The sequence below is a fragment of the Myiozetetes cayanensis genome, unplaced genomic scaffold (genome assembly GCF_022539395.1).
Source record: "Myiozetetes cayanensis isolate MyiCay16 unplaced genomic scaffold, myiCay2020 scf56, whole genome shotgun sequence".
Lineage (NCBI taxonomy): Eukaryota > Metazoa > Chordata > Aves > Passeriformes > Tyrannidae > Myiozetetes > Myiozetetes cayanensis.
The window spans coordinates 217,917-245,344 of NW_026087809.1; the positions used below are offsets into that span (position 1 = coordinate 217,917).

At 36.2% G+C, this 27,428-nt stretch overlaps 1 protein-coding gene across 4 annotated transcripts in view; it reads left to right on the plus strand.

Annotated features, from left to right (window-relative positions):
* The window catches only part of LOC126650134 (ras GTPase-activating protein 1-like), a 140,600-nt gene that overhangs the window by 36,047 nt on the left and 77,125 nt on the right, over positions 1–27,428 (plus strand). For all 4 annotated transcript variants that reach the window (XM_050334601.1, XM_050334600.1, XM_050334603.1 and 1 more), the window contains 11 exons: positions 2,993–3,071; positions 5,379–5,499; positions 7,422–7,578; positions 9,800–9,887; positions 12,002–12,079; positions 14,461–14,618; positions 14,903–14,979; positions 20,336–20,508; positions 20,663–20,822; positions 20,996–21,138; positions 21,876–21,991. In XM_050334601.1, coding sequence (XP_050190558.1) covers positions 2,993–3,071; positions 5,379–5,499; positions 7,422–7,578; positions 9,800–9,887; positions 12,002–12,079; positions 14,461–14,618; positions 14,903–14,979; positions 20,336–20,508; positions 20,663–20,822; positions 20,996–21,138; positions 21,876–21,991 — 1,350 coding nt within the window. The remainder of the gene's footprint in view (positions 1–2,992; positions 3,072–5,378; positions 5,500–7,421; positions 7,579–9,799; positions 9,888–12,001; positions 12,080–14,460; positions 14,619–14,902; positions 14,980–20,335; positions 20,509–20,662; positions 20,823–20,995; positions 21,139–21,875; positions 21,992–27,428) is intronic.

Sequence of the window (27,428 nt, forward strand, 5' to 3'; positions counted from 1 at the left end):
ATAATGTCTCATTTCTGATTTTAGGAAGTGGAGTACGATAGGCTTCTCTTTCTGTTTTCTTTCTGAAATCTAACCTTCCTAAGAGAGTTTTCAAAAAACCTTGAAAAATTTAGAAGGGGGGCAGCAGCACAGGGTGATGTATCTGGCAATTCCATGTCAAAGTAGAACATAAGAAACATTGACCTGACAGTTATACATTGAACAAACGTTCAAATTATTTTTAATTTGAGAGATAATTACAGACTAGATATTGACTGGAATTGTTTGAAGCCTTTTTTATTTTAACTGATAGATTAATCCATATTTTGATAGGCTGAACAATATGGACTTAACATGTTAATTCTTTTCCTTTATTATTTGATGGTGTATAGGGTAGTGTTCTGTCTCCTGGATTCTTCACTATTTGAAATGTCAGCAGCTGGAATAACCCTTAATCCACTCATTAAGTATTAAAAGACTGGTACTACTCATTATGATGAGATACTTTTAAAATTATCCAGGTAGCTAGGATCTGGTCAGCCAGATAAGCCCTATGGTAAACATATTACAATTACTAAAGTAACTGTAGTGCAGTATTGAGACTCATATTTATTTCTTTATATCAAACCATGTTTAACCATTCATTTTTTTAAATTCATACTTATTTATACCTTCCTTGATATACTTTGTGTAAGTAGGATTTTGTTGCTGTCAGATGCTGAAAAGATTTACAAACCCTTTTTTCCTGTCACTTAGATTCTTTTTGTGGTCTGTTTGATCTCATGCTTTGCATTTTACATGTTAGATAACTTGGATCACTTGCAAATTCATTCTCAAGTGTATTTGATGATATGTAGTATCTTTCTGTTTGTAATGTTTGGTTTGTTCAGTCATTTGGACTGCTTTAGTGGTAAGACAATAGACAATGACCATCTGAATTGACTTTGTCTGGGGGAGAAGAGGGCTAAAGCAAAAAAAAGAAAGCCTTAATTGCTCCATCCAGGTATAAAGTCCTAGTCTATATGTTACTCTAACTCCAAAATGAGTTTTCAAGCACAACTTAGTTTATTCTTCAGCTCATTTTACAACTTCTTATGTTGAGGGATGACTCCTGTTTTTTTAACCAAGGAAGGAAAGGAGATGCTGACAGTCAAGGTATTCTTGATTTGATGGAGGAGGAAAAAACTTGTATAAAGCTCCTTTATTATTGATTGCTGTCATAAAAAGATGTTTGCAATAGCCGCTCAACATGCAAAATACAAAGAGTGATTCTTTTATGCAGTGTAGTAAAGCTTAAATTTTTATGGAGAAAAGGGCATATGCATGTTGCATATCAATAAAAATTTAAATTTATTTGGTTTTTAGCAATACTGAGAAACTCAAGTCACATTACAAACTTGAAAAAAAAATGTTTACAGGAAGAATAATGAGTATGCACTAGTTCATAGCTTTAGAAGAATGAAATAGTGAATAAGCAAACTGATGTCTTTATTGTTTTAGTTACATGTATTTTATGATTGTTTTTATGATAATTTTTATAGTATCCTATATTTTTCCTTTGGACAAAATTTTATCTGAGTGTAATAGGCCAAAGTGTGCCTTATTGATTACATTTGCGCACACATCTAACAGTCTATATGAAGTGAGAAAACACATAATGTATGTTTTTGTTCTCTACTGAATTACTTAGTTCTTTATCTTCAGGTTGATATTTCATATGAATGTTTCATCTGTGTTGATTTAACTTCTCTTTATTACAATGTTACTCAATAACTGCAAAAATAAGAGCAATAAGAGCAATTCAAAGATATGTTGAATTTTAGATTGTGTTTGTCACTACTTCTCTCCTGATCCTTCAAAATAGAATTTAAACCTGACTCTGGTAATTGGAATGTAAGCTTAGCCATAGATGAATGTTACTGACTGGGTGTTTAATTTAACATGATAGCTCAGTATTTTGAAGTATAATCTGCATAATCCATGTTACAAAACTTTTTTTACCTCCCATTCCTGTCTTCCTAGAAAGAAATTGCTTTGCACAGTTTGAAGAATCTTCCATTCCCCTTCCCTAGTTACTCTAGGACTTTGAAAATTATTACCAATAAAATAGCAATTTTCAACCTGGTTGGAGAACTGGGAAATGCACGTTACTTGAATGTGGAAAAGGTAGCATACTCATTTGGCATTGTGGTGGGTTGACCTTGGCTAGCTGCCAGGTGCCCACCAAGACCCCCTCCAATCCCCACCTCCCCTCAGTGGGACAGGGAGAAAAATAACATGAAAACTCATGGGTCAAGATAAAAACAGTTTAACAAAGCAAAGCAAAGGTTACACACAGAAGCAAAGGAAAACGATTTTTTTTTCTCTTCTTCCCATCAGCAAGTGATGTCCAGCCACTTGCTGGGAAGTAGAGCCTCAGTATACAAAGTGATTGCTTTGGAAGACAAACGGCTTAATAATGAATGCCCCCCACCTTCCTTTCTCTTAGCCTTTATTGCAGAGCACAATGCCATATGTTATAGGATATCCCTTTGTTAATTTTGGGAAAACTGTTCTGGCTATGTCCTCTCCCAACCTTTTGCCCACCCTCAACCTATTGGCCTTTGAGGAGTGGGGTTGGAGAGACAACCTTGATGCTGTGTAAGCACTGCTCAGTAGTAGCCAAAACTGGTTGTTTATCAACAAGTTTCTAGCTAAAAGTACAGAGCACAGTACTGTGAGGGCTGCTGTGGGGAAAATTAACTCCATCCCAGACAGACTCAATACATGCATTTTCAACAACTGATTGAAAATATTCTGTGAAGTTTAGAATAAATACATTATAATAACAGTTCTGTGAATTTTCTTGACTTCAATGTATTAGTAGATTGTCATTGCTGCAAATGAGATTATGATGTTTTCCACTTGATTTTTATTATAAATTTGTGAGGAAATATAGTATCATTGAATGTCTCATACAGAGGAAAATCTAACTGATTTAACATTTTAAATCTTATTTTTCTTATTTAAACAGCATTGCTGAGATCATTGAACATTATAGAAAAGAACAGATTGTTGAAGGATATTACCTTAAAGATCCTGTTCCAATGCAGGTAAAACTTCATCTCTGAGCACTTGTTATTGAAGTATTGACTTAATCCTCAAATATTTATAATATAGGAACTGAATTGCAGCAGAGGTATCCATGGTAGTTAAACAACATCATCCCCTCCTGAATTTTTGAGTTTGTCTTTCTTTAATTTCATCCTCATATTTATTTTTTTATTTAAGGTTGGCTTGTAGCAAACAGAAGTTATAATAAGCTTTGTCTGTGCTCTGGGGTGTAAATGCTTCATCTTGTGCCCCTAACTCTGGTCCCTGAACTAGACTGCTCTCCATTCTTCTGTGTCTAGTGACTTTCTTCCCCCAGAGAAAATCCATATACACAGAAAAACTTCAGAGATGATCAAGGGGCTGGGATTTACAGGGTGTTTTCAGGAACATTGTCACCCTGTAGCATAAATTCATCCTAAGAGACCACTGATAATAAACAAACCATATTGTCTAGTTTTTCATAAAGTTTAACTAGTTCAAAAGTGTATTTTTATACTTTGTCCTTATCTATTCTCCACCTTTCCTGTTTTGATGGTTAGAAATTTGGTTTTAATTTCTAACCTAAATAGTTACCCCTTTGTTAGATCTATTATATTAATTCAATATGTATTCTTATTTACTCAGCTCACTAAGCTGAGCAAACCAAATCTGGATTTTGTCTCTTCATAATGTTTTTGTAGTTGCCCTCTACCACCGATTCCAGTGTGAGTTTGTGTTTCTTAAATGTAATGGACCAGAACAGTGCAGCATACCATGTCAGTAATTTCTTTTTTCTGTGAGAGTGTTTACCAGATTGCAGAATGTTATCTGTGTCATTACTGTAGCCACATTGTATTATATTGTTTTCTATTGGTAAGTATCAACAAGTGCAAATTTTATCTTGTATTATTAGACTTATGCCTTATTGCTGATTGGCTTGTCATCAATGCTTCCCAGTTGTCTGCTACTATTAATTCATGCTCTTTAATGTGGTTGAGACAAATGTGAGGAAATTGAATTCAGAGACTGATCCTTGAAAAGCTTCATCTAATAACTTTCCTTGTTCTCCATCATTTTTTTTGGATTATGGCGATCATCTTTCTTTTGGCACTTTGTATATCCACTTATGGTTCCTGTATCAATAACTCTCTCTCTGTGTTGAATAATTTTCCATGTGAGACTGCATCAAACTATTTTAAATTATTCAGATATATTTGTGACTTTCCTTTGTTTAAAAAAAAGTTATTGGTGGTGTAATTACCACATATTGTCATACTCTGTTTTTGAAGAAAAAAATTCAGAAGTCTTGTGTACTGTTTGGTTTAATCTAATAGATTTCCTGTTTCTAATTTTGAAATTTACTTTAAAAGATTTTTCACTAGATCTGTTGTTTTGTATGTTGTTTCTTTCATAGTATGTTGTGGAGATTATACTGAGTTAGTAAAAACTTGGGTATTGTTTCAGTTGTCAGTCCTGCAATTCCTTTTACCGAAATGTTTTTCATCTTGCCTTTGTCATGTTGTTCAAAACCATGATTCTTATGGATATGTGGGAGGGAAGATAAGAGAGAAAAGCAAAGTATTTAGTATGGAGCTAGTGCATATATTACTTCAACTTGATACTGTTGTCACTGCTTGATAGTCTTGCTTTTCATGTTTTTTTATGGCTAAAGAAATTTTGCTGATCAGCTGACTAGGTAAGGTCAAACTTGGCTTGGCTTTTGACCATTATAGCTGGATATTTATATTTCCAGATCTTAGTTTTCTATGTGAATTTATCCTTTTTCTATGTCCTGTTTCTATTTTCTCCTATTGCTTTTTGTTAGAATTATTTAGGACATGAGTGCTAATAAGATTAGTGAGGAACTGTGCAACATTGTGTGTTAATTCAGTTTTTATTGTAATCTATACCATTCTTGTTGATTCAGAGTTTATCATTTATTGCTCAGTCCCAAAATCCTTGGTAGAAGACAGAAGCTAAATAACCTTTGAAGATTTGTGTAAATTTTTCTTAAATCGCTGAAAGATACTGCTTTCTATTTATTATTTAAAAAATAAATACAGATGTTACTCTTTGAAAGTTGATCTGTATTTAAACCTTATTTTTATTCTCATATTATAATTGTGGCCTAATAATTCCACAAGAAATAGTTATATTACATTTCTGGCAAAGGTATTGCTTTAAATTATATTGGTTTGTTAAGACACATGAGAGAATAAAGAATTGGTAGCATTCAATAAAATTTCAGTTGCAGCTTCATAGTATGCAATTGTTTCACAGTGATTTCTGAGATTAAAAAAAATGTTGATTTTTTCCTTGTTGACCAGCATCAAGAACAAGTGTTTAATGATACAGTGGATGGAAAAGAAATCTATAATACAATTCGTCACAAAACAAAGGATACTTTTTATAAAAATATTGTCAAAAAAGGATATCTTCTGAAAAAAAGTGAGTTCTGTTTGATTTTATGAAATATTTTTTTCTAAAGAATGGAGATATGGATGCATATTTTGTGTAGTAGTGGTAATAGTGGAGTCAAAATTGAAGTGAGCAAAAGGTGGTAGAAAGCCTGTAAAGGGTATGAAAGGTTCTTTTTCCTTAAGAAGTACATAAATAGAAAGACATAATACATAAAATGACATGCAATAGAAAGATGTTGATTGGTGATTCTTGCCAGAAAAATCAGAAAACAGCATGAAAACTAAGCACTTTTTATCAAAGTTTGCATTCAGACTCAAATGAAGTACACATTCATAAAATGTATTTAAATTCAATACACAACTTGTTTAAATGTAGGTGGATCATATGAGTTAAAGAGAACTAGATTAATGTAAATCAGTACATTTGTTGGAGACCAAAGCTGGTTAAATTTTGTTATTTCAAGTTAGGTAATAAGTTTAATTTAAAATGTGTATTCTGGTGTACAAGGTATATTGAGACTTTTTTAAAGGCTCTAACACTGGCACAGTCAACATAGCATAGAATTATTGGATTAATAACTGCCTGACTCATCTCAATATATCCCTGAAGAATTATCATTGAACAAAATTTTGAAGTTCTGAGGAAGTTAATTCCTTTCCAAGTGTCATGATTTTAGTTTTTCCTGTTTCCACTAAAGTCAATTAAAAAAAAATAATAAAAAACCCCATCAATAATGTTTCTGCGTATGACAAAGACAGTAGCTAAATCGATAAGTACCAGATAGAGATCTGGATAGTAAGCAAAAGTGAGAAAGAAGGTAAGTATTTAAATATAGCCAAATTTAAAGATGCATTGAAAGGAAATAAAAACTAGATCCTCTGAATAAAGCCAGAAAAGCATCTCTTGAGAGTGCTAATTCTGAGAGAAGTTGTGGTAGGGTGAGGAGTCAACTGAGAATGAAGTGAAAATCTTTACCTAAAAAGGATAGAGATAGTTTAAATGTGCAAGCAAGAGTACTGAATAGATGTGGAGATGCACATACCTGCATACAAAACACAAATTTAATAAAATCACTCTTCCATCTAGTTGAGTATAATAAATGGATTTTAAAGTTACTTTTCCAAAACAGTGAGCACTAGTGCTTGTTTATGAAGGGCTGTGGTGGATCTATGATGATCAAGTTGAAAATTAAGGCTGAATGTTTTTCCAAAATGTACTGTGGTTTCTATATGAGTTAGTTGCATAAAGTTCCTTATCAATTGTATTAAGTGGACATTAAACAGCAAGTGATTTTTTTTTTGGTTTAGTCAGTGGCTAAATCCACATTTTACTGGTACATCTAATGTGTCTTCCAACAAACTTTGACATCTAAATCTCCGGTTCTTAACATTTTTTAAAGTGGTTTTTTTTTTTTCTGAAATGTGAAACTGGCCAAATTTTTTGATATATGTGTATTTGGGGCATGGTTCTGATCCAACTTTGCATATATTGTATTCCCATTTCTGGTTTTTAGTCATTTTGATTTAAGATATTGAGATGCAATTTGTTATGCTGATAAGTTGGTAAGAGTTTAGGAATAATTTTCTCACGTCAAGAGAAATCTGTTTCTTAATTAAAATAGCCATAATAAATTGGATTACTTACAGCATCACGCATTATTTGCTGACTGTATAGATATAGTCTTCTCACTGATATGGATGGAACTCATATGTACTTGTTTAATCCTGTTGAGATTAATGAAAATATTTAGTGAACCATCTAAAATTGTACTTGAATCTGTGAAGAGGGTCTAGTTTTAGCTACATGCTGAAAAAAATTGAGTATATATACTGATATTACTTAAGCATGATTAACTGTACGTTGTTCTTCTGTTTGCATTTTGACAAACACCTTACTACCTGCATTTTCTTTAAAACAGTACTGTAACTTCTTACTTGCTTTCCTTACAGGTAAAGGAAAGAGATGGAAAAACTTGTACTTTATATTGGAGGGAAATGATGCCCAGCTTATTTATTTTGAAAGTGAAAAACGAGCCACAAAACCTAAAGGATTAATAGACCTTAGTGTGTGTTCAGTCTACGGAGTACACGACAGTTTATTTGGCAGGTAGGGCACTGGCTTTTTAATTCTTGTACATGCAGCAGGACAGTAACTACTAGTTTGAGGCATATACAAGATACAAACAATATGTCACTAATGAGCAAGTTGGCCCGGCACAATAAACTTGCTTTTTGACACCTGAGCCCTGGTAACTGTCCACGTGTGGGGTTTTTTAGGTTGTTTTGGGTTTTTTTTTAGTTCTTGCTGATTGTTAAATGCAAGTATTGTGACTCTTGTTTCATATTGCATTTTATTCCAGAGTTGGTGTAGATTGCAAGAGCATATGTAGACAAATTTAACTAATTAATGGTAACTTAAGCCATGGTAACTTGATTTCTAGTAGCTGTTTGTAAACAGTTTCTCGTAAGAAATTTTGGAACTTAGTCTGAAGATTTTCTCATGTAATATGATGGGATAACAATTTGGTATTTTGCACTGTCATTTTTCAATATTGTGTATTAATTGTTCCACATGTATTATAGACATTAAAAAGATCACAAAACAACTGTATTGAGTGTTTTAATCCTATTGAACCAAGAATTGATAAGATCAAGAACTTTGTCAGTTCCAAAAGATCTGCATTCTTTTGTTGACAGATATTAGAAAGTTAAATTAGTTAGATAACATATCAGTGCTTTTCTATTTAGGAATCAATAAGAATCAGATTAGACCAATGTTAGAGCAAAAAGTTATTTCATATAAGCAAACATTTTAAAAATTATTTTTGCAGGAGAGCATTTTCTCAATTTCACTTACTGTACTAAATATGTCAACTGCAAGTGATGGGATTATTGGCAAAGATGTTGAGAATCAAACCACTTCCTGGTATCATTGATTACTAAGATCAGAGATCACACTTTTTTTTCATTGTTAATTACAAAAAAATGTGTGGTCCTGTGGGATATAGAAGAAAAAGATGCATTTACTCCTGCAAATGTTATTTTTTCATAACAGATAGAAAAACATTAAACAGAAACTCTGGTTATTCCATGCATCTTAACATTTATTAAAAGTCTTTAATCAACTTTAAGTCTTTTCACAGAGATAATACAAAGATAGATGTTTAAAATTAGTGGCATTTCTTAAGCTGCAAAGATCTGTTGTTCTTGTACCATCTGATTTTTATACATTTCTCAATCATTTTGAAAAATCTGCACAACTATTGCAATGAGGAGCCATAGATATGAGAGTACCATTTAAAAAAATCTGTATTTATATGTTCCTCATGAAAGTTCACAATTATGCGTGAAGCTTTGGCAGACACTGTAAACAGGGAATGTTTTGGTTAATGGTGACTGTTGAGCAGCTTCTAAGAAACACTTTACCATGGGTTAAAATGTATTCAGATAATAAGTAACACTGAAAGTGTTGGTAGAAGGAGATGTATGATTGCACCTGCTTGGGAAAGCTATTGATGAAGAACTGTAGTTGAGACAAAATTCCTCTTGTAGTTTTTACCACCTACTTAAAATATTTTTCCCCTTTTCTCAGAAGTACAGTGAGGGCTGTAGCTTTGCATGTCTTTGACAATAATTTGAGTAGCCCCTGACCCAGCTACTTCTTGATCCCCTCCTCAATCCTCCTGTGGGCATGACCACAAAATGCCATGCCAGTAATTACTTAGTCAGTGGATGAGGGGAAGACTGAAATATCATTTGCAAGTGAAGCAAGATCCTTCATGTAACTCTGTTTGGGAGAGCCAAATTCCCTTGAAGGTAATGTGTGGAAGACTGTGAATCAAGTGTGCACATAAAATGGCAAAGATGTTATAATCACATTTAAAGTTTTAAAAGTTTATATGACATATATTCGATCATGATCCACTATATGTTTTATTGGTTGTGGGAGCTGTGGAATACATTCAGATAAAGAATTCCTTATGTTAATATAGTTTCCTGAACTCCTAAAACAGTAAATACATAATGCATGATTAAGTGGTTTGAATCTAATGCTGAATCTGTACATAATTTAAAATGTTTGTGGTGAATAGTCCTCATAAAAGACTTGTTAATGTTATCAGGTGCATTTTGCCTCAACTGTAAGTCAGGGTACATGCATATTCAATACAAACTATTCCAAGTTTCTTAAATATTCTGAAGCAAACTAGGTGAACTGCAGTGCAGTTTTGTTGAAATTACATAATTCATTCCAACCAAAATGCACTTTTGAAGCATGTAGAGACTTTTCTTGGTTTTTTCCCAACATTTTTGTTTTGTTTGTTTTTAAGGCCAAACTGTTTTCAGATAGTAGTTCAGCACTTCAGTGAAGAGCATTACATCTTTTACTTTGCAGGAGAAACTCCGGAACAAGTACAGGTGAGAGCTTTTGTTGGTAAATATAATTTTAAAAGCAATTTTTTGTTTTGTAGTGTTTAATGATACTATCCTTCTCTAATAGAAAGCCAACGTGCAACAGATGGTGGCTATGTCTACATTAGCATATATTACCACGCAAAAGTAGCAGATCTGTAAGGGATATAGTTAGTGCTGATAATCCAGCACCTACATTACCTATGCATTAGTGATTCTACTTTGGACAATTTCTAGTCTGGTCCTATAGACTGAACTTCCATTAGTTTCCATTAGATATTTCTGGAGAATATATTTTGGAGAAGTTCAATGCAAAAATAATTGTTTGCTCTCCAACACTTTTCCAAGTAATGAACCAGAGCATGGTAAGTGGGAATTTTGCTTCAAGAGCACATTCCTGATAAGAACAAAAGTGCTAATGCAGGTATGCCCACCAATCAAAATCTGTCAAGCCATTTTCCTGTTCATAACTCAGTCATTCTTTAGGGTCTTAGGCTCTGATCTTGCACAAAAAATAAGGGGGGGTTGTGTTTTACATTGGTATCAGTTATTAACTCTCTAACAGTTAATGTTTACTGATTAAGAAATGTAACAATGGAGTTTAATTCTCTAAAAGTCACCAATAGGAGAGCATATGGAAGATGTGACTATGTTCTTATTCATGAAATTATTTTGGTATTCCAGAGCTCTGAAATAGACATTTTGTGTCAGAAGTTAAGCTATGCATTTGATTTTATTTAAGAATGCATTTGATTCTATTTAGAATGTGTAGTAGGCAGAATATTGTCGGGACAGGCAGAATATCCTGTCCTGTTTTCTGAACATTTGGTTTAATCTGCTTTAAGATTTGCTAAACACTTAAGATGTTCACTGCATTTATACAGAATACTGGGATTTCTTATATAAAATGATTCTGGTTCAGTAAGTCAGATGTTTTACTGATGCTTCTGTTCTCAGAAGTTACAGCTGTCTGTACTTTGTAAAATTTCACAGAAGAATAGTTTTGTTGGCATACTAAGAAAAATTTGATGGTTTTCATATAATGTGGTAAATATCAAAGCAGCTCTCCAATGGATTGCATGTTGTCTGAGGTTTGTACAAACCATTAAGTGAATGTAATGTAGAGTGTTAGCCTCATATGCTAGTGTCATTATGTGTACTATGGTGCATTGTTCATACTTGCTGCTGTGAACTTTAAGGGGATAGGTTTTCCTGTTACCAGGGGGAATAAAGATGACTGTATCTAGGAAATATTTAGATTAATTTAGAGTGTTTAGTAAGTTCTATGGTTCTCTATTTGCTTTTTCTTATTTGAATAAGAAAGCAAGCTAATAAAAATTTGATGCATAGTTGACAGTTCCTCCTTTTGTGGAAGGTTTCGAAAGCCTAAACTTTACTCCCAAAGTGGTTTACCTGAGAATAGCTACAATATAGAAAGTACCTATATTTTAAAAATTAAATTGTACTTTGAGAGTAGGTAGCAGATATTTGAGCTATATCTTTATGAATGTTAGTCAAAACCCAAATTTCATGCTTCATGAGAACTTAAAAAATTTGAGGGGGTGGCATGTGAAAACATGAGAAATGTGGCTATAACATCTTCCACCTTCCCAAGTATCTACTATGCTTTATGTATTTGTGAGGAGGGATAATGGGGGTGAAGGTTATACTTTTCAGTGTTTTTCTGTTCATGCTGCTTTGTTTTTTGTTTGAAGCATATGGAGTAAATACAACTGCATATAAAAATAGAGGAGAGAACGATCAGAAAAGTTTGACTTTGTTATTTTCTCAGAAACATCCAAGTCTTGCTTCATTTTACATACCGTTTTTTATTTGACTAATCTGGAAAATTGATAAAGGTCACACTCTATATCCATTAGTAATGTTTGATATCTCTAAAAGAGAAACTTTCAGATTTGCAAATGTCTATTTAGCTTTACTGAGACCTATATGAATTTTGTTTTACTACTCAAATTTTCATACTTTGAGTTGCATATAAATTGGTTCTTTTTAAGCTTAAGAAACAACTTCAGATACTTTTTGATATGTCAGTTCTACTGCTACCACTACTAAGCTGAATCTGACTTTTTGTTACACTATTTTGTGCCTTTATCTCTTAGGACTGGATGAAGGCTCTGCAGATGTTTTGCAGTTTAAGAAAAAACAGTCCAGGGATGTCAAATAAACGCCTACGTCAGGTGAAGCTATATAGATATGGGGGGAGAGGGAGAGAGGTTGCCTCCTTGTTGCAAAATGATGATGATATATCTCAGAATTTTCCATTCAACAATAGTAAATCCCGAATGTACTTTCTTTTTCTTGGAGTTATGCAGTACCTTTGATAAAGCAACGGGAATGACTTCCACTCCATTATAATACCTATACACAAAAAACAAAATGGTTTTTAGGCAATTGGCAGATGCTTTGCTAGGTATTAATTTCTGATCACATTTGAGTAAAAGTGTCAACAATTCAGCATTTGTATTGTCTTACTCTTACAATTCAGCAGATTTGACAGACTTATGTCACATGTAACCAAAATAATATAACTAATATTATTCATTTTTCAGTGACAAATACGTGCTGAACTGTGACTATGGCATAATTTCTTTTGGTTTCTTGAGAGTACTGTTGTGGCCAGAATTTCTTTCAGAGGTAAAGGAGAGATATTCGTAAATGACTGTGTAAGTGATGATTGAAGAATAACAGGAATCAAGAATCCCTGTTATCTTTGAATGCTATAATGTTGGAAGTAGCTGTTTTACCAGTCTATAGGAAAAGGAATACATTTTATTATTTTTTTTTAGGAAACGCAGAATTATTCTGTGGTCAACATTAAAGGTGATTGAATACTTCTGAAGGACTAAACTAAATTAGGTCAATTGATATATGAACTGGAAGAAAAAATTGGTTGGGAGCCAAAAAAGCGAAGCACCTACAGAGTGATCATCTGAAATAATTCTGCACTTGCAAACACAAAGCTAATATTAGGCTGCATGAAGGAATAGTATAGAAGATAGATGCAATTTAATATTTATGGCATTCTCATTTAGGATACAGTTAGTTTTGATCATCTTAAATGTATAAAGAATTTGAGAAAATTATTTTCATTATAGACTGAAATGAGTAAAATAATTTCCAAGGAAATAAGTGTGGCAAGTATTGGACTATTTAGAGAGGCGAAAAGTATAAAAAGCATGAATAATCAAGGTAGATTAAGTGTATAAAGATCAAAAATCATACTTCCATGACTGTCTTACAGAAGTTATATTAGTTTCAGGGTTTCTCGAACTGTCCTTTGAAATTTCTGATACTGAATGTTTGGATTTAAATGAAATATTGACCTGATCAAGTATGATATTTCCTGTATTTGACTAAATTTACTTCAGTTGATATCAGTAGATATTTGATTAAGCTATGAATTACATGCAATTCAGAAGTTTGTGAAATAGTAGACTATTTAAAATGTATTTAATGTAAATGAGTTCAGAATGTTCACTTCTCATTTTTTGAGTTTTCAAGTGCTCTTATTTTGAGAATCTATGGTACGGACTAATATCTTCCTTAGGGAGAAAACAGTGTAGTGTGTTAAACAAGGGAGGTTTATACAATCTACTGTTGTTTAGAATAGAATAGATTATAATATTTTAGTTGAAAGTGACCTAAAATGATCACCCAGTCCAACACCCTGATCAATTCAGGGCTGACCAAAAGTTAAAGCATAGTATTAAGGGCATCATCCAAATGCCTCTTGAACACTGACGGGCTTGAGACATTGACTACCTCTCTAGGAAAAACCTGTTCCCAGTGTTGGACCACCCTCTCGGTAAAGAAATGTTTCCTAATGTCGTCTGAACCTGCCCTGGCACAACTTTGAATCATTCACACATGTCCTATCATTGGATAGCATCTCCTTCTCCACTTCCCCTCCTCTGGAAGCTGAAGAGAGCAATGAGGTTGCTCCTCAGCCTCCTTCCCTCCAAACTAGACAAAATGAGTCCTCAGCCACTCCTCACAGGACATTTATTCCAGCCCTTTCACCAGCTTTGTTGCCCTCATCTGGGCACATTCAAGGACCTTTACATCCTTTTTAAATTGTGGGGCCCAGAACTGCACACAATACTCAAGGTGAGGCTGCCCCAATGCTAAATACGGAGTGATAATTGTCTCTTTTAACCAGCTGCTTATGCTTTATTTGACACACCCCAGGATGTGGTTTACCCTCTTGGCTTCCAGGGCATACTGCTAATTCCACTTGAGCCTAATCTGTTAGGAAAGCACGAAATATAGCATTGCGTTTGGATTTGTCCATGGTTCTTACTTAAGATACAAGTCTTTGACTTCAGTAGAATTTTCTATGCATAGAAAAGTTAGTATTTACAAATCTTAAAATGATGGTTTTGAAAGTAAAAAATAAGTTAAAATTATGGTGCTGGAGGTTTATTTTCAAGTTGTTGCTCTTAATTTGTCCCTGGTGTTTCTTAAAATCTTGTTTCATTATTCCTTAACATTAAGCCTTCACAGGGGGGGATTCCATTCTTTCTTAAATAAATAAATAAATGTTGTGTATTTTCTTTAGGTCAGCAGTCTTATTTTGCATGTAGAAGAAGCTCATACGCTCCCAGTAAAACATTTTACTAATCCGTATTGTAACATCTACCTGAACAGTGTCCAGGTAGCAAAAACACATATCAGGGAAGGACAGAACCCTGTATGGTCAGAAGAATTTGTCTTTGAGTAAGTTTTACTCTTATTGAATTAGTGAATTTCACTTGAAAGTTGCATTGCATTTAAGATTCTTTGCACTGTACTACTTTGTGTATGCTTTTAAAAAGTACTGTATGCATGGTTATACAGGAGTCACAAATGCATGGATAGAACTTTATGTATGCATCTAAGTATCTTTGTTAATATGATTGTCTTTTGCTGGTCATGAGAACTCAGGATTGAAATAACTTTGGAATAAATTTAAGTATTGGTCAAGTATAGTATTAATTGAGGCTTTTTGTCTTTTCCCTCAGCGATCTTTCATCTGATATTAATAGATTTGAGATAAGTCTTAGTAACAAAACAAAGAAAAGTAAAGATCCAGATATATGTAAGTATTTTTATGTAAAAGATGCATATATATTGCAACAATGAATACAGTTTTCATTGCTCTGTCAAATATTGTCACAAGAGAATTAAGTATATTCTGCGACTATCACACAGCTGTATTGGTATGTTTTAGATGTCTATTACTGACTCGAATGTTTTTACAATAAGAACCTGCATGTCTTTTAGTAGTAAAATAGTATCTGATGGCTTTTCTATCTATCTGTATTCCAGTATACCTATTGTGTTATACTGTGACCATTTCGTTTTTTCAAACGAAAAAAAAAAGAGCAGATGTCAGAATTAATCTCCTTCATACAATGTTAAATTTCATTAATTTCTTTATTTTGTTTTAAGCCCAACTGTGTGGAATTACTTTTGTGATTTTTGTTGCTTCCAGTGAGAAAGAGGGAAGAACAGTAGTACTTTCCTAACTTGAAAAAAAAAAAATTCCAACTTGACAGTCTGTAGAACAAAATTTGCCTCAGTCCTTGTAGCATCCTGTTTTTACCCTTATTCTATCTTATCTGTGTTCCCAGGAATTTACTTTCCTCCTGTTATGTACACAGCTTCTTCAGCTGTTTTGTTTCTATTTTTCTATTCCAGAAAACTACTAGCAAGATGGTAAGACTTATCAACTTTCAAAAAAGAACAACCCCTCCCCCCAAAAAAAACCCAGCTCACCAAAACAAACCCTCACCCAAAAACCCACACTTGAATTCTGAGCCACACAATGTGGTTTTTTGGTTTTCAAGATATTTTCTTTCCCATCACAACTGTCTTGTAACTTCATCCTTTTGCCTCCTCTGTTGCCTGCAGAGCAGACACCCTCTCACCCAAGAGTTGTTCCAAGTACTTTTGTGTTCAGACCTGTCCCAAAGCCTAGCACAGTATTTATAATCTGTTGCTGTTGGTTTTGGTTTGCATGTATTGTGTTACTGGTCTGTTGTTTGTCTCATGTCTTAATTTCTTTTTTTTTTCCTCTCAGAGAAGAGATTTGTAAGGAAACTTTGACCAAAGTAGAAGAATTACTATGAAGACTGAATGCTCTTGCCAAACCTAATTCAATTTCAAAACTGTTGCACTTTCCTCTAGCTAGAAATTTTTCTGCATAGCAGAAGGAAAAAAAGATGTGTTTCATTTGACAGACAGAAGGACTTTCTAATTGCTGTGTTATTGCATGGTTTCTATGCATTTGAGCTAGAAAATTCTTTATTTGGTCCAAAACTTTGGTTAGTACAAGACCCTTTCAAAGGATAATTCATGAATGGAATACTTTGATAACTTCTTTTAAAGTGTTTTTTTAGTTTCTTTCTCTCTGTGCAGATTAAGGAGACTGTGCTACTTGTAGATGTATCCAACTGGTGGAAGGTTATAGATCCCTTTCTTATCTAGGTCAAGAGGATTGGCAATGTTTCTTGATCATAGTTAGGTAGACTCTTAAAGTCCTTTCATTTTGGGATAAGGAATAGACCCTATCAACTTGAATTAACAAACATCTCTGCCTACATCCCCATCCCTATTAAATATTTGAAGTATATGAGGAGAAAAACTGAGCTTAACAAGACCTTATCATAGAATCATAGAATTAGTCGGGTTGAAAAGGACCTCTGAGATCAAGTACAACCCTTGATCCACTACCGCCGTGGTTACTAGACCATGGCACTGAGTACCACATCCACTCTCATCTTAAAAACCTCCAGGGACGGACAATCCACTCCCTCCCTGGGCAGCCCATTCCAATGCCTGATTATCCTCTCTGTAAAGAATTTCTTCCTAATATCCAACCTAAACCTCCCCTGGCAGAGCTTATCCAACTTGCCTGTGTGCTATGTTGCCTAAACCTCCAAAAGCAGGAAAACAGGTTGGTTACCTCTCTGAACATTTCTCCTTTGTAGCCACAGTTATTAAATGTGGATTGCTCTGAAGTAGGAGTAATGTGAGGTCTATATTTTTTCAGTATTTGTGGTAAGTTGACCTTGGCTGGTTGCCAGGTGCCCACCAAGTGGCTCTCTCACTCCCCCTCCTCAATGGGACAGGGGGAGAAAATAAGATGAAAAACTCATGGGTCAAGATAAAGACAGTTTAACAAAGAAAAGCAAAGGCTGCATGCAGAAGCAAAGGAAAAGAAGATTAATTCTCTATTTCCCATCAGCAAGCAATGTCCAGTCACTTCCTGGGAAGTAGAGCTTTCAGTATGCATAGTGCTTGCTTTGGAAGACAAGTGTCTTAATAATAAATGCCCCGCTCCTCCTTTTTCTTAGTTTAGTATTCTTCTTAGTATTTCTGAGCACAACACCATGTGTTATGGGATATCCCTTTGGTCAGTTTGGGTCAACTATCCTGGCTATGTCATAGAATTGTAGAATGGCTTGGGTTGGAAGGGACCTCAAAGATCATCTAGTTCCAACCCCTCTACCGTAGGAAGGGACAGCTTTCACTAGACCAAGTTTCTCAGAGCTCCATCCAACCTAGACTTGAACACTTCCAGGGATGGGGCATCCACTACTTCTCTGGGCAACCTGTTCCACCTGCCTCACCACCCTCACAATTAAGAATTTCTTCCTAATATCCAATCTAAATCTACTCTCAGTTTAAAGCCATTACCCCTTGTCCTATTTCTACACTTCCTGATAAAGAGTCTTCATTATTCCTGTAGGCTCCTTTTAAGTACTGGAAGGCTGCTATAAGGTCTTCCCAGAGCCTTCTCTAGGTTAAGCAATCCCAACTTTCAGCCTTTCCTCATAGGGGAGCTGCTCCAGCTCCTGATCATCTTTGTGGCCTCCTCAGGACCTGCTCCAGCAGGTCCATGTCCTTTTTATGCTTGGGGCCCCAGAGTTGAACACAGTACTCTCTCTATGTGGAGTCTCATGAGAGCAGAGTAGAGGGGGAGAATCACTTCCCTCGACCTGCTGGCCATGCTGTTTTTTATGCAACCTAGGATACAATTGGCTTTCTGGGTTGCAAGGGTGCCTTGCCTTTGTCTCTTTCAGATAGTTTGTAATTGCAGTAGTGCCACAGCTTGGTTTTTAAGTTATTTGAGAATATGCAGCTGAAGGACAAAAAATGTCACTGTGATACACATATATCACTTCTGTGACAGTGGGAAATAAGCCTACTATGGCAGGTTATATACTTGGTTCCTTCTGTCCCTTATTCTTCAGGCAATATGTGCTAAACATATTAAGTACTGTACGTAAGTACTCTTGTATCAACATGGGTGGACTTTGAACAAGGGGGAGAAACTATGGAGCCTATCAGGTACTTGTTAATGGTAGTAACAACATACTGTCTACCAACACTAAATATGAAAAATAAGATGTTGGCAGCCCCTTATTTGAAGAACAAAGTGTAAGAGGTTTCAGTCCTTAACAACTCCTCACTGCCTTGTAAATGGATTGTGCTAACATGTGAGTGAGCTGTGGGTTGGAAAGCCAGGATTTAATATGTTCATCATTGATTAATTTCTTCTTTGTCAACATTTAAATAAGCTTTTATTCTGAATCAGTAATTGTAAATGTTTTTTGGGGTTTGGTTGGTTGGTTCTGGTTGGGCTCAACAAAGGCTTCTTTGTAAATTTAAGTTCATTTCCATTCTGAAGAAAACATAAGTTTGAATCATTTTAAGTTTGATTTCCAGATTATAATTATCAATCATCAAAATATAAACTCGTTACTAAATATTAATCACTTATCTTTATTTGCGAATAAACCATTTAGAAACCTCAGGTTTACCTTTTTTTTTTGCTAATGTTCATCACATACAATATTCTTGGTTCAAGGTTGTTGTATATAGCTATTAACTGTGCTTGCAGAGAAGGGATAAACTTTCTGGGGTTTTTCTTTATATTTGTTATTCTATTATAATGTGCTAGACTGCAAAGTGTGAACATCCTTAAATTCTCAACTAATGGCAGTCTCTTATTGAACATAGCCTAATAGTTAAATATACCTTGCTAAGTAGCAGAAAGTGTTCCTTTAAAGTTTTGGAATATAAATTATGATAACAAGTATTCAGCAGTCCATATATTGATGTTTCAATCTTTTAAGATCAAAATAAGATTATAATATTTATATAATTGCTAGGAAGTGCTACTAATTAACCACAGGAAAAATTAAATCACCAGATTATTCTAAATCCTATATCTCACTGTTTCTGTCAATGAGATACATGCCTTATATGCACGAGCAAAACAAAAAGAAAGCACATTGATCAGTTGAGGACATGAAAGCTTTGCTCAGAGGAAATATATTGGGAAAGTCAATTGATTATCTGGTGTAAAAACAGTCCAATCCACGCTTGTGATAAGTAGAAGTTGATGATAAACTGGTTTATCCACTACTTGACTGACTTGAATGAGTTACCTTTTCAATTCATCAACTCCAAAGAATATGAAATATAAAATATATATTAAAAATGTGATGTCATTCTGTTCCATTTTCTGATTATGCAAGTGATGTCCCAATGTACAGCTGAATTGGGGCAGTGGAAAGTCTACTAGAACTGTTCATAGGTTTTGTAGAAAAGTGAAAAACAAGTGTGTGATGGTGGTTTTGATTGTTTTGAGTTTTTGAAGGAGTGGGATTTTTTTTGGTTTTGGGAGTTATTTCGTTTAAATGTGAGGGGCTTGATTAAAAGTAGATTTCATCAAGAGTTGCAGAAAAAGAGGAAGCTTGGAAGTTCCAGACAGTTATTTCAGGAGGGCACGTGCTAATTTTGGAATGGTCATGGGTCTGCTGCAGCTTACTGTCAGACCAGACTTTCAATTATGGTTGAATAGGCTGGTGCAGATCATTGCTTAGCAATTTTAAGATACCGACACCACCAAAAAAAGTGAATTAATGATTTTGTTGTATATGGTTATTATTTGAGCAGTAAGCTGTCTGGGAAGGCATTTTTATATGTTTTGCATAAAATGTTACAGCCTTAAACTTGGGAGTTTCAAAGTGTTAAAAAAATGCATCTGACAACATTTGGGATAGATGTAGTAAAACTAAGAATAAATACTAAAAATAGTAACAAAGTGGTTCAAGAGCAGATCTGATAGAGGTATGAGCCCAAGGCTTCAAAACATTGTTGCCTAGGTGTGCTAGGTAGCTGGGGGAGCAGAGGGGCTTTTCCCCTATTTGGGTGTTAAAAAGAAAACTCTGGGTATACTTTATTTACAGCATTCTTTATATGTCAACTTCAGTTTTCAGGAGTCTGTTAAACCATCTAAGAGATAATCTGTCCATATATTTGGTGGCACAAATTTTGATCATTTTTATTAATATTCTTTTGATGAAGCAAGGTGATGTGCTGAAAACAACCTTTTTTTATTCACTACGAGCACTGTTTTACTTAATGCTTTTTTCCTAAAGTGTTTATGCGTTGCCAATTAAGCCGATTACAGAAAGGACATGCAACGGATGAGTGGTTTCAACTCAGTTCCCATATACCACTGAAGGGTATTGAGCCAGGATCTTTGCGTGTTCGAGCAAGATATTCTATGGAGAAGATCATGCCGGAAGAAGAGTACAGTGAGTTTAAAGAGGTATTAAATTCATTTCCTCAGTTTTTCTGTCAAAATTCACTTCCTCTGTTGTTTGAGAGAAATTTCAATAACGCTAACAGACATTGCTAAGTGGTATTTGTAGTGACTGTTATGTTAGCACAAGTTTCTGAATATTGTTCCGGTTTTCTTTCAGCTCATTCTCCAAAAAGAGATGCATGTAGTCTATGCCTTATCACATGTTTGTGGACAGGATAGAACACTGTTGGCTGGCATTTTACTGAAGATTTTTCTTCATGAAAAGCTTGAGTCACTACTGTTACGAACACTAAATGACAGGGAAATAAGCATGGAAGGTACTGTACTAATTACACTAACATTAATTGAAACTCTGGGGAAGAAGGGCTCCCATGTCTTCGTTTCTGTCTCCTCCCTTAATTACATCATATATCAAGCTGTGAATGCAGCTTATTTCTTCCTCCGCTTTTTGTTGTCTCATTTTTCCAACTTTACACTTTATTTTTTTCAGATGAAGCTACTACTTTGTTTCGTGCCACCACTTTAGCAAGTACACTTATGGAGCAATATATGAAAGCCACAGCAACACGTTTTGTTCACCATGCACTAAAAGACAGTATATTAAAGATAATGGAGAGCAAGCAGTCCTGTGAGGTGATAACTTGAACTATGTTTTTTTTAAATTTTAATTTGTTGAAATGATGATCTACTGGTTGTTTGCTTTAGAATAATTTATTAATCCTTCAGAAATAATTTCAATACCGGAACTAAACTGATTATGAGGTTTTTTTAAATGTTAGCTTGAACAATGTTCATAGCATCACTTTTAAATAAGTTTTTAAATTCAAATGTCTTTAAATTATGTATTTATTCTTTAGCAGTTGTAGGTTCTGTTGTAGCAGTTACTGAATGGCCTACTGTAAATAACTTGTTTTAAGCTCCAGATATACTAGAAGTCAATGTCTGAACTTAGTTTAATTTTTAAACTCCTTTACATTAACTGCTTGTGTTAGATCCTGTCTTTATTTCTAAAACAACCATCCTAACTTCTGTTTCACTTGAACTTAAATATGGAAAGGGGAGGGCTGTGTCCTCAGAATACTGGATTAAAAGATGAAAATATACATAGTCAGAACAAGATGGGTACTTATGGATAGTGTTAAATGTCTGTGCTGTTAAAAGCATAGTGCACTAGAGCTTAAAAACATTGCTTTTTCACATTAGTTTCCTGGCTAGCCGTTGAAACAGATTTGTAAGTTCTATACAAGTCTGAGATTTCTACAGCAGTAGAATATTTATTTTGAAATAGTATTCAGTGTGTAATATTATCAAATTATATACGTAGTTCTATTCAAGAGACAAAACTCAGTCTTTTTCCCTTTTGGTTTTAGTTAAATCCTTCAAAGTTAGAAAAAAATGAAGATGTAAACACTAATTTGGCACATCTACTCAGTATACTTTCAGAACTGGTGGAGAAAATATTCATGGCTGCAGAGATACTGCCTCCGTAAGTTTGCACTCTTCTGTTCAAATTTGTACTTGAAAATTCCTGTTTGTGGTTTACATAGTGTTCTTATTGGTTTATCTTATACTAATCAGTATTAAGACTAAATTCTTTAGGGTTGCTATATGTACAGAGAAAAAACCCAAAACATTTGAATGAATTGTGCTTTTTGCAAATGTGGTGGATTGACCTTGGTTGGATGTCAGGTGCCCACCAAGTCACTCAATCCTTATCCCCTTCCTTAGTTGCACAGGGGAGAGAAAACATAACAAAAGGCTCATGGGTTGAGATAAGGACAGGGAGAGATCTTTCATGGATTACTGTCATGGGCAAAACAGACTCCAAGGGGTCAGGGAAAGAAGAAAAAAAATTAAATATCAATATATTGTCTCCACAAAGAGGTAGAGGACAGTACTAGTTAGCAGACAATTGTATATATTTGAGTCAGTTGCCAATTCTTTCCAGTTCTCCTACTCTGAAAAAGAGATGGAATTATTAACAGCATTAAAAATACAAATGGGTGGCAGTAGAATGACACCCTGCTTTTATTACTTCTATCTATTGATGCACAGGTTATTCTTTCCCTTTTTTAAAAAAGTTAACTTGTTTAGACTGAAACCAATGAATAAAAAGTGTGTAGTGCTAACAGTTTTCTTTCACTTTTTTAACATTAGCTTTTAATGTAAACAATTCTGAATTTTGCATTGTGGTCTGGTTTTGTCTGGGATGTAGTTAATTTTCTTCATAGAAGCTGGAATGGTGCTGTGTTTTGGATTTGTGACTGAAACAGCACTGTCAACATGCTGGTATTTTGGCTACTGTTGAACAGTATTTGCACAGTGTATAGGTTTCCTTTTTTTTTTTTTTTGTCCTCCTGTCACTCAACTGCTACCTGCTGTTCCTTCCCCCTCTGAAAAAAAGGTGAGTAGGGAGGGCATGCAACAGGACAGCTGAACACCAACTGACCAAAGGGATATTTCCCAAGAAACTTTTATGCATGGTGAGGCCCTGCTTTTCTGGAAGTGTATGGACATCTACCTGCTGATGGGAAGTCATGAATGCATTCCTTATTTTGTTTTGCTTGTGTGAACAGCTTCACCTATTCAAATGTCTTTATGATGGCCTATGAGTTTTTCTTGCTTTTGCCCTTCTGATTCTTTCCCCTATCCTGCTGAAGAGGAGTGAACAAGTGTGCTGGTTTAAAGGCAAACGAGCAGGAGAAATTAACCCAACTCAAAAGAGATTATAAGTCAGAATTACAATTTAATAAAAATAATACAATAAATACAATTATACAAATGAACAATTGGTTTTAACCCACAAAACCCCAGATGTATAACCTGGCACCCTGGGGCACGAACAGAATGGTTTTCCTTGGCCCCGGTGCTGAGCCCCACATGGGCCCCCTGAGTTCAAAAGTAAAAGGAGAGGAAGAACCTGTTGGTGTGAATGATGGTTGCAGTCTGGTTGAGAGCGGTGGTTGCAATCCGGTCGAGAGTGGTGGTCGCAGTCCGGTCGAGGTTCTGGTCCTCCTCTGGATCCCACGAGTGGTACTAGAAGTCCCAAGACCCCAAGATTATATACACTCAGGTTCAGGCAGGAATGCCCAGCACCTCCCCCAGGGTGGGGAGTTCCACAAGGGGTGAGTTATGGGTGTGAGGACAGGGACATCCTCCTATCTCACAGGCCTCTTAACACTCAGCTTATAGCCTGAGGGGTCAGGTGTGCTCTGGGCAGCTGCTGCAAATGGTCTGTTGTTAACAGTTTCTGGAAAATGACATAGAGGGTGAGGGTTATACCCACACAATGATGAACTGGTCCTGGCTGCTTTAACTAGGACAACAAGCAACTTGGGGGAGGGGGGGGGCTTAGTTGCTGCCTGGGGTCAACCCATGACAATCCTTTCTGGAGCCTGATGTGAGGCTTGAGAGGTTCTAGATAGCAACAGATTTGATCTGAGTGTGCTAGACTACATTTATAGTTGTTATAACTGTTTAGTTATTGCTTAACAAGTTGTTACTTGTTCTTACTGGCCACAGTGTTGACTTGTTTTTCTTGATACTGGTTTATTTGTTACATCGTCTGCTCCATGACATGCTCCATCTCTTGCTCTGCCCCTAACTCTAGTGCTTGTTAATGGCTGCTGTTGGCTTTTGAAGTTTGCTGTGTTGTTTATCACTTTGTTGTATTTATGTTTGGGAGAGCTATGGTAAAAGCACTGTCCTTGAGCCTGATCTGGTGTTTGTGCCATGCATTGCTGTTGTTCCAGTACTCTTGGAACCAACTCTGAGAAAATGAACAATTACACTTTTTTCCTGTTCTCTGAGAGTCATTTTGTGGGGGAAACGAAGAAGGGCACCACCTTCTTCTCAGTGGTAGATGTATTCTGCCTTGTTACAATGACTCTTTGGTTTCTGGGATATCCTTGAGTAACCAGAATGTTTATATTGGTATGTGTCGTAAATATAATTTCGGCTGTTCAAAAGGGTAGTCATTTGAAATGCCAGACAGGGATGTTCTCTGAGGCACATGGGTCATGGGTGGCAAGGTGTATAGGAGAACTTGGGCAGGTACCTAGAGTGTTCCCCCCCTCAATGGTGTGAGACTTGAAACCTGAACAGGTGTGGAATGCTACTGAAGTGACAGAGCACTTGATGAAATGATACCTTGTCTATATCAGAGACACAACTTCTAGCACTGTGCTGGGGCCTGCTCTACCCCTACTGAACCTCTGTTCAGCACTTGAAGGGCTCAGGAGGGTCTCTGGATCTTAGGACATACAAACAGACACTGTAGCTAAGCCAGAGACTCAACCCTCAACTATAACAGTTGTTTGTATAATTAAGAAGAAAAAATGGAAGCAGAGGTCCACTTGTTTAGTAAGGGTAGAAGAAACTCCTCCTGAGGGGAGAGCAGGAGGAAGAATCAGAAGAGGCAACCTGTTCTGTAGCGGAGTAGTCACAAGAACAGGAGAGGGAAGAGACTGAAATCATAAATGAGTCAGACATCACCTGGTTTCTATCCTTGAGTCAACTGAGAGATATGTGGAAAGTATGGTCACCAACCAGACAAGCGAATTATCACCTAGTTGCTCCAATGCTGGGATATTAGGGCCAACAGTCAGGAATTATAGAAGGTAGAGAAGACCAGCAGCTGGGATCCCTAGCAAGGGACCATGGAATCAACAAAGGGACAGAAAGACAGGCAGCAATCCACAGCCTCTGGAAGTGGCTCCTGTCAAGTGTGAAGACAAGGTATTCCTTCAAGGAAAGTCTTGTAAATTACTGAGGCAAGTGGACCATGACTGAGGAAGGTATTCAATATCTGAGGGATTTAGTGGTGGTGGTGACCTACAGCAACCTGGACAATAACCAGGCCTTCAAAGATCGGGATGAAGTCCTGTATTTGTGGTCCATGTGGTAGAAGTTTATATGGAATGCACCGACATTGTACACCAGTACCCTGGTGATAATGGACAGACATTGATGCATCAACTGTGGAAAAACTGGTCTGCCAGCTCTGGTGCTCTGAAGAGAATCTCTCTTCCTCACCGACCCTACAGGGCAATGGAGAATCTGTCCCAACGGTTCCAGCAACTTGAAGAGAATCTCCCTTTCTCCTTACCCCTACAGTCTGGTGTCTCAGCTGTCAAGAGTGCTGTATGAAATCAACCTTTCTCTGCTCAAGGGAAAGGGAACTGTGGGTGCACACTATATGCCTCTCTGTGGTTCTAGCTCTGCAACCACAGGGAAGACATGAGGAACTGGAGCATTGCACCTTCCTCAAGCATAGACCACATATATGAATTGCAAGGGAAAACAGCAGCCAAAAAAGCTTTATCCAGAGAAGATTAATGCTCTGTTTGCTGTTGAGCAATTCTCCAGACACAGTAGAAGGGTTGATCTTCCTTCTGATCCTAATGAAGGGACTAATGGTTTGCAATTGCAGGAGTTGGGTAATGAATGCTCCAACCAAAAAGAGAGAGGTCAGGCAGAGGAAAGGGTCAACTGGTTTTATTGGACTGAGTGGATTCAGTGGCCTGGCACATCAGACCCATAGGAGTATAAGGTTTTGGTAGACATGGGTGCACAGTGTACCCTAATGCCATTAAGGTCCAAGGGGATGGAACCCATCTGGATTTCTAGAGTGACAAGGGGATCCCAACAATTTGTGTTTGAGGCTGAGGTGAGCCTCACAGGGAATAAGTGACAGAAGTATCCTTTTGTGACTGACCTGGAGACTCCATGTATCCTTGTTACAGACTGTTTCAGGTGAGGGTATTTCAAGGATCTGAAAGGGTACTGATGGGCCTTTGGTGTAGCTACCATGGATGCAAAGAAGATTAAACAGCTGTCTACCTTGCCCAGCCACTTGTAGGACCTTCTGTTGTGGGTTTGCTGTGTGTTGAAAAGCAGCAGGTGCAGACTGCTACCATGATATTGAACTAGTGGCAGTATTGCACCAACCAAGACTCCCTGGTTCCCCTTCATAAGCTGATTCATCAATTGGAGAGTCAAGGAGTAATCAGCAAGACGCAATGACCCTTGAATAGATCCATACGTGTTGGAGGATGCAGCAAGGCCGCAGTGCCTAGCAGCATGGGAAAGAATGTAAATAAGAGGTGAACATCCAATCATATGTGAAGGCTAGTGGTAAATTATAGATAACAGAGCTAAGAATAAGTTTGGTATGTAAGATTCTACAGGACAGAGTGTGGGTGCAACTGTGTGAAGACAAGATGTAATATTCTGGATGAAGAGAATAAAAGATGAATTTAGGCCATCATCATAAGATGCCCAGTTTTATTTCTATGGTCGTCCTCGTATTTAATACGACACATATGACCTGTAAAAGTGGTAGAGGGTGGAGACTAACAGTGGACTATCATGGTCTGAATGAAGTCATTCCACAGTTGAGTGCTGGACGTCGAGGAACTCCAGTATGAGCTAGAGTTGAAGTGGCTGGTCTGTGGATAAGTCTATGCTAGAACAGGTATGCCTCCAAAGGGACTACAGGCCATGGAGAATCCATGCTAGAGTAGGGGCAAGGAGTTCATTGCAATGTAAAATTCTATAGCCTGGTCCAAAAGGACCAGGGGTGTAGATTTTAATGGATATGTGATTAAACTGTTGTAACCCATGATTTGAGTTGTATGCTAGGAGTAGTAATATAACAGGGACCACCTGAACTAGTGGTGGATGAGCTTTGTTAAAAGCAGTGCAAGTGCATCAGGGACACAATATGAGCTGCCTTTGGTGCCAAATAACTCCACACAACACACCACCTCTCCTGTTCTGAGTGACCACTATAACAGATGGAGCCCTAAATGAACTGAATGTACGTTTTACGGACACTTTGAAGGGGCGAGGGGGGACACACACACTAAGGGAATTATATCTGTATGTATACTAAAGGATGGGAAGGAGGGGTGGTGGTTAAT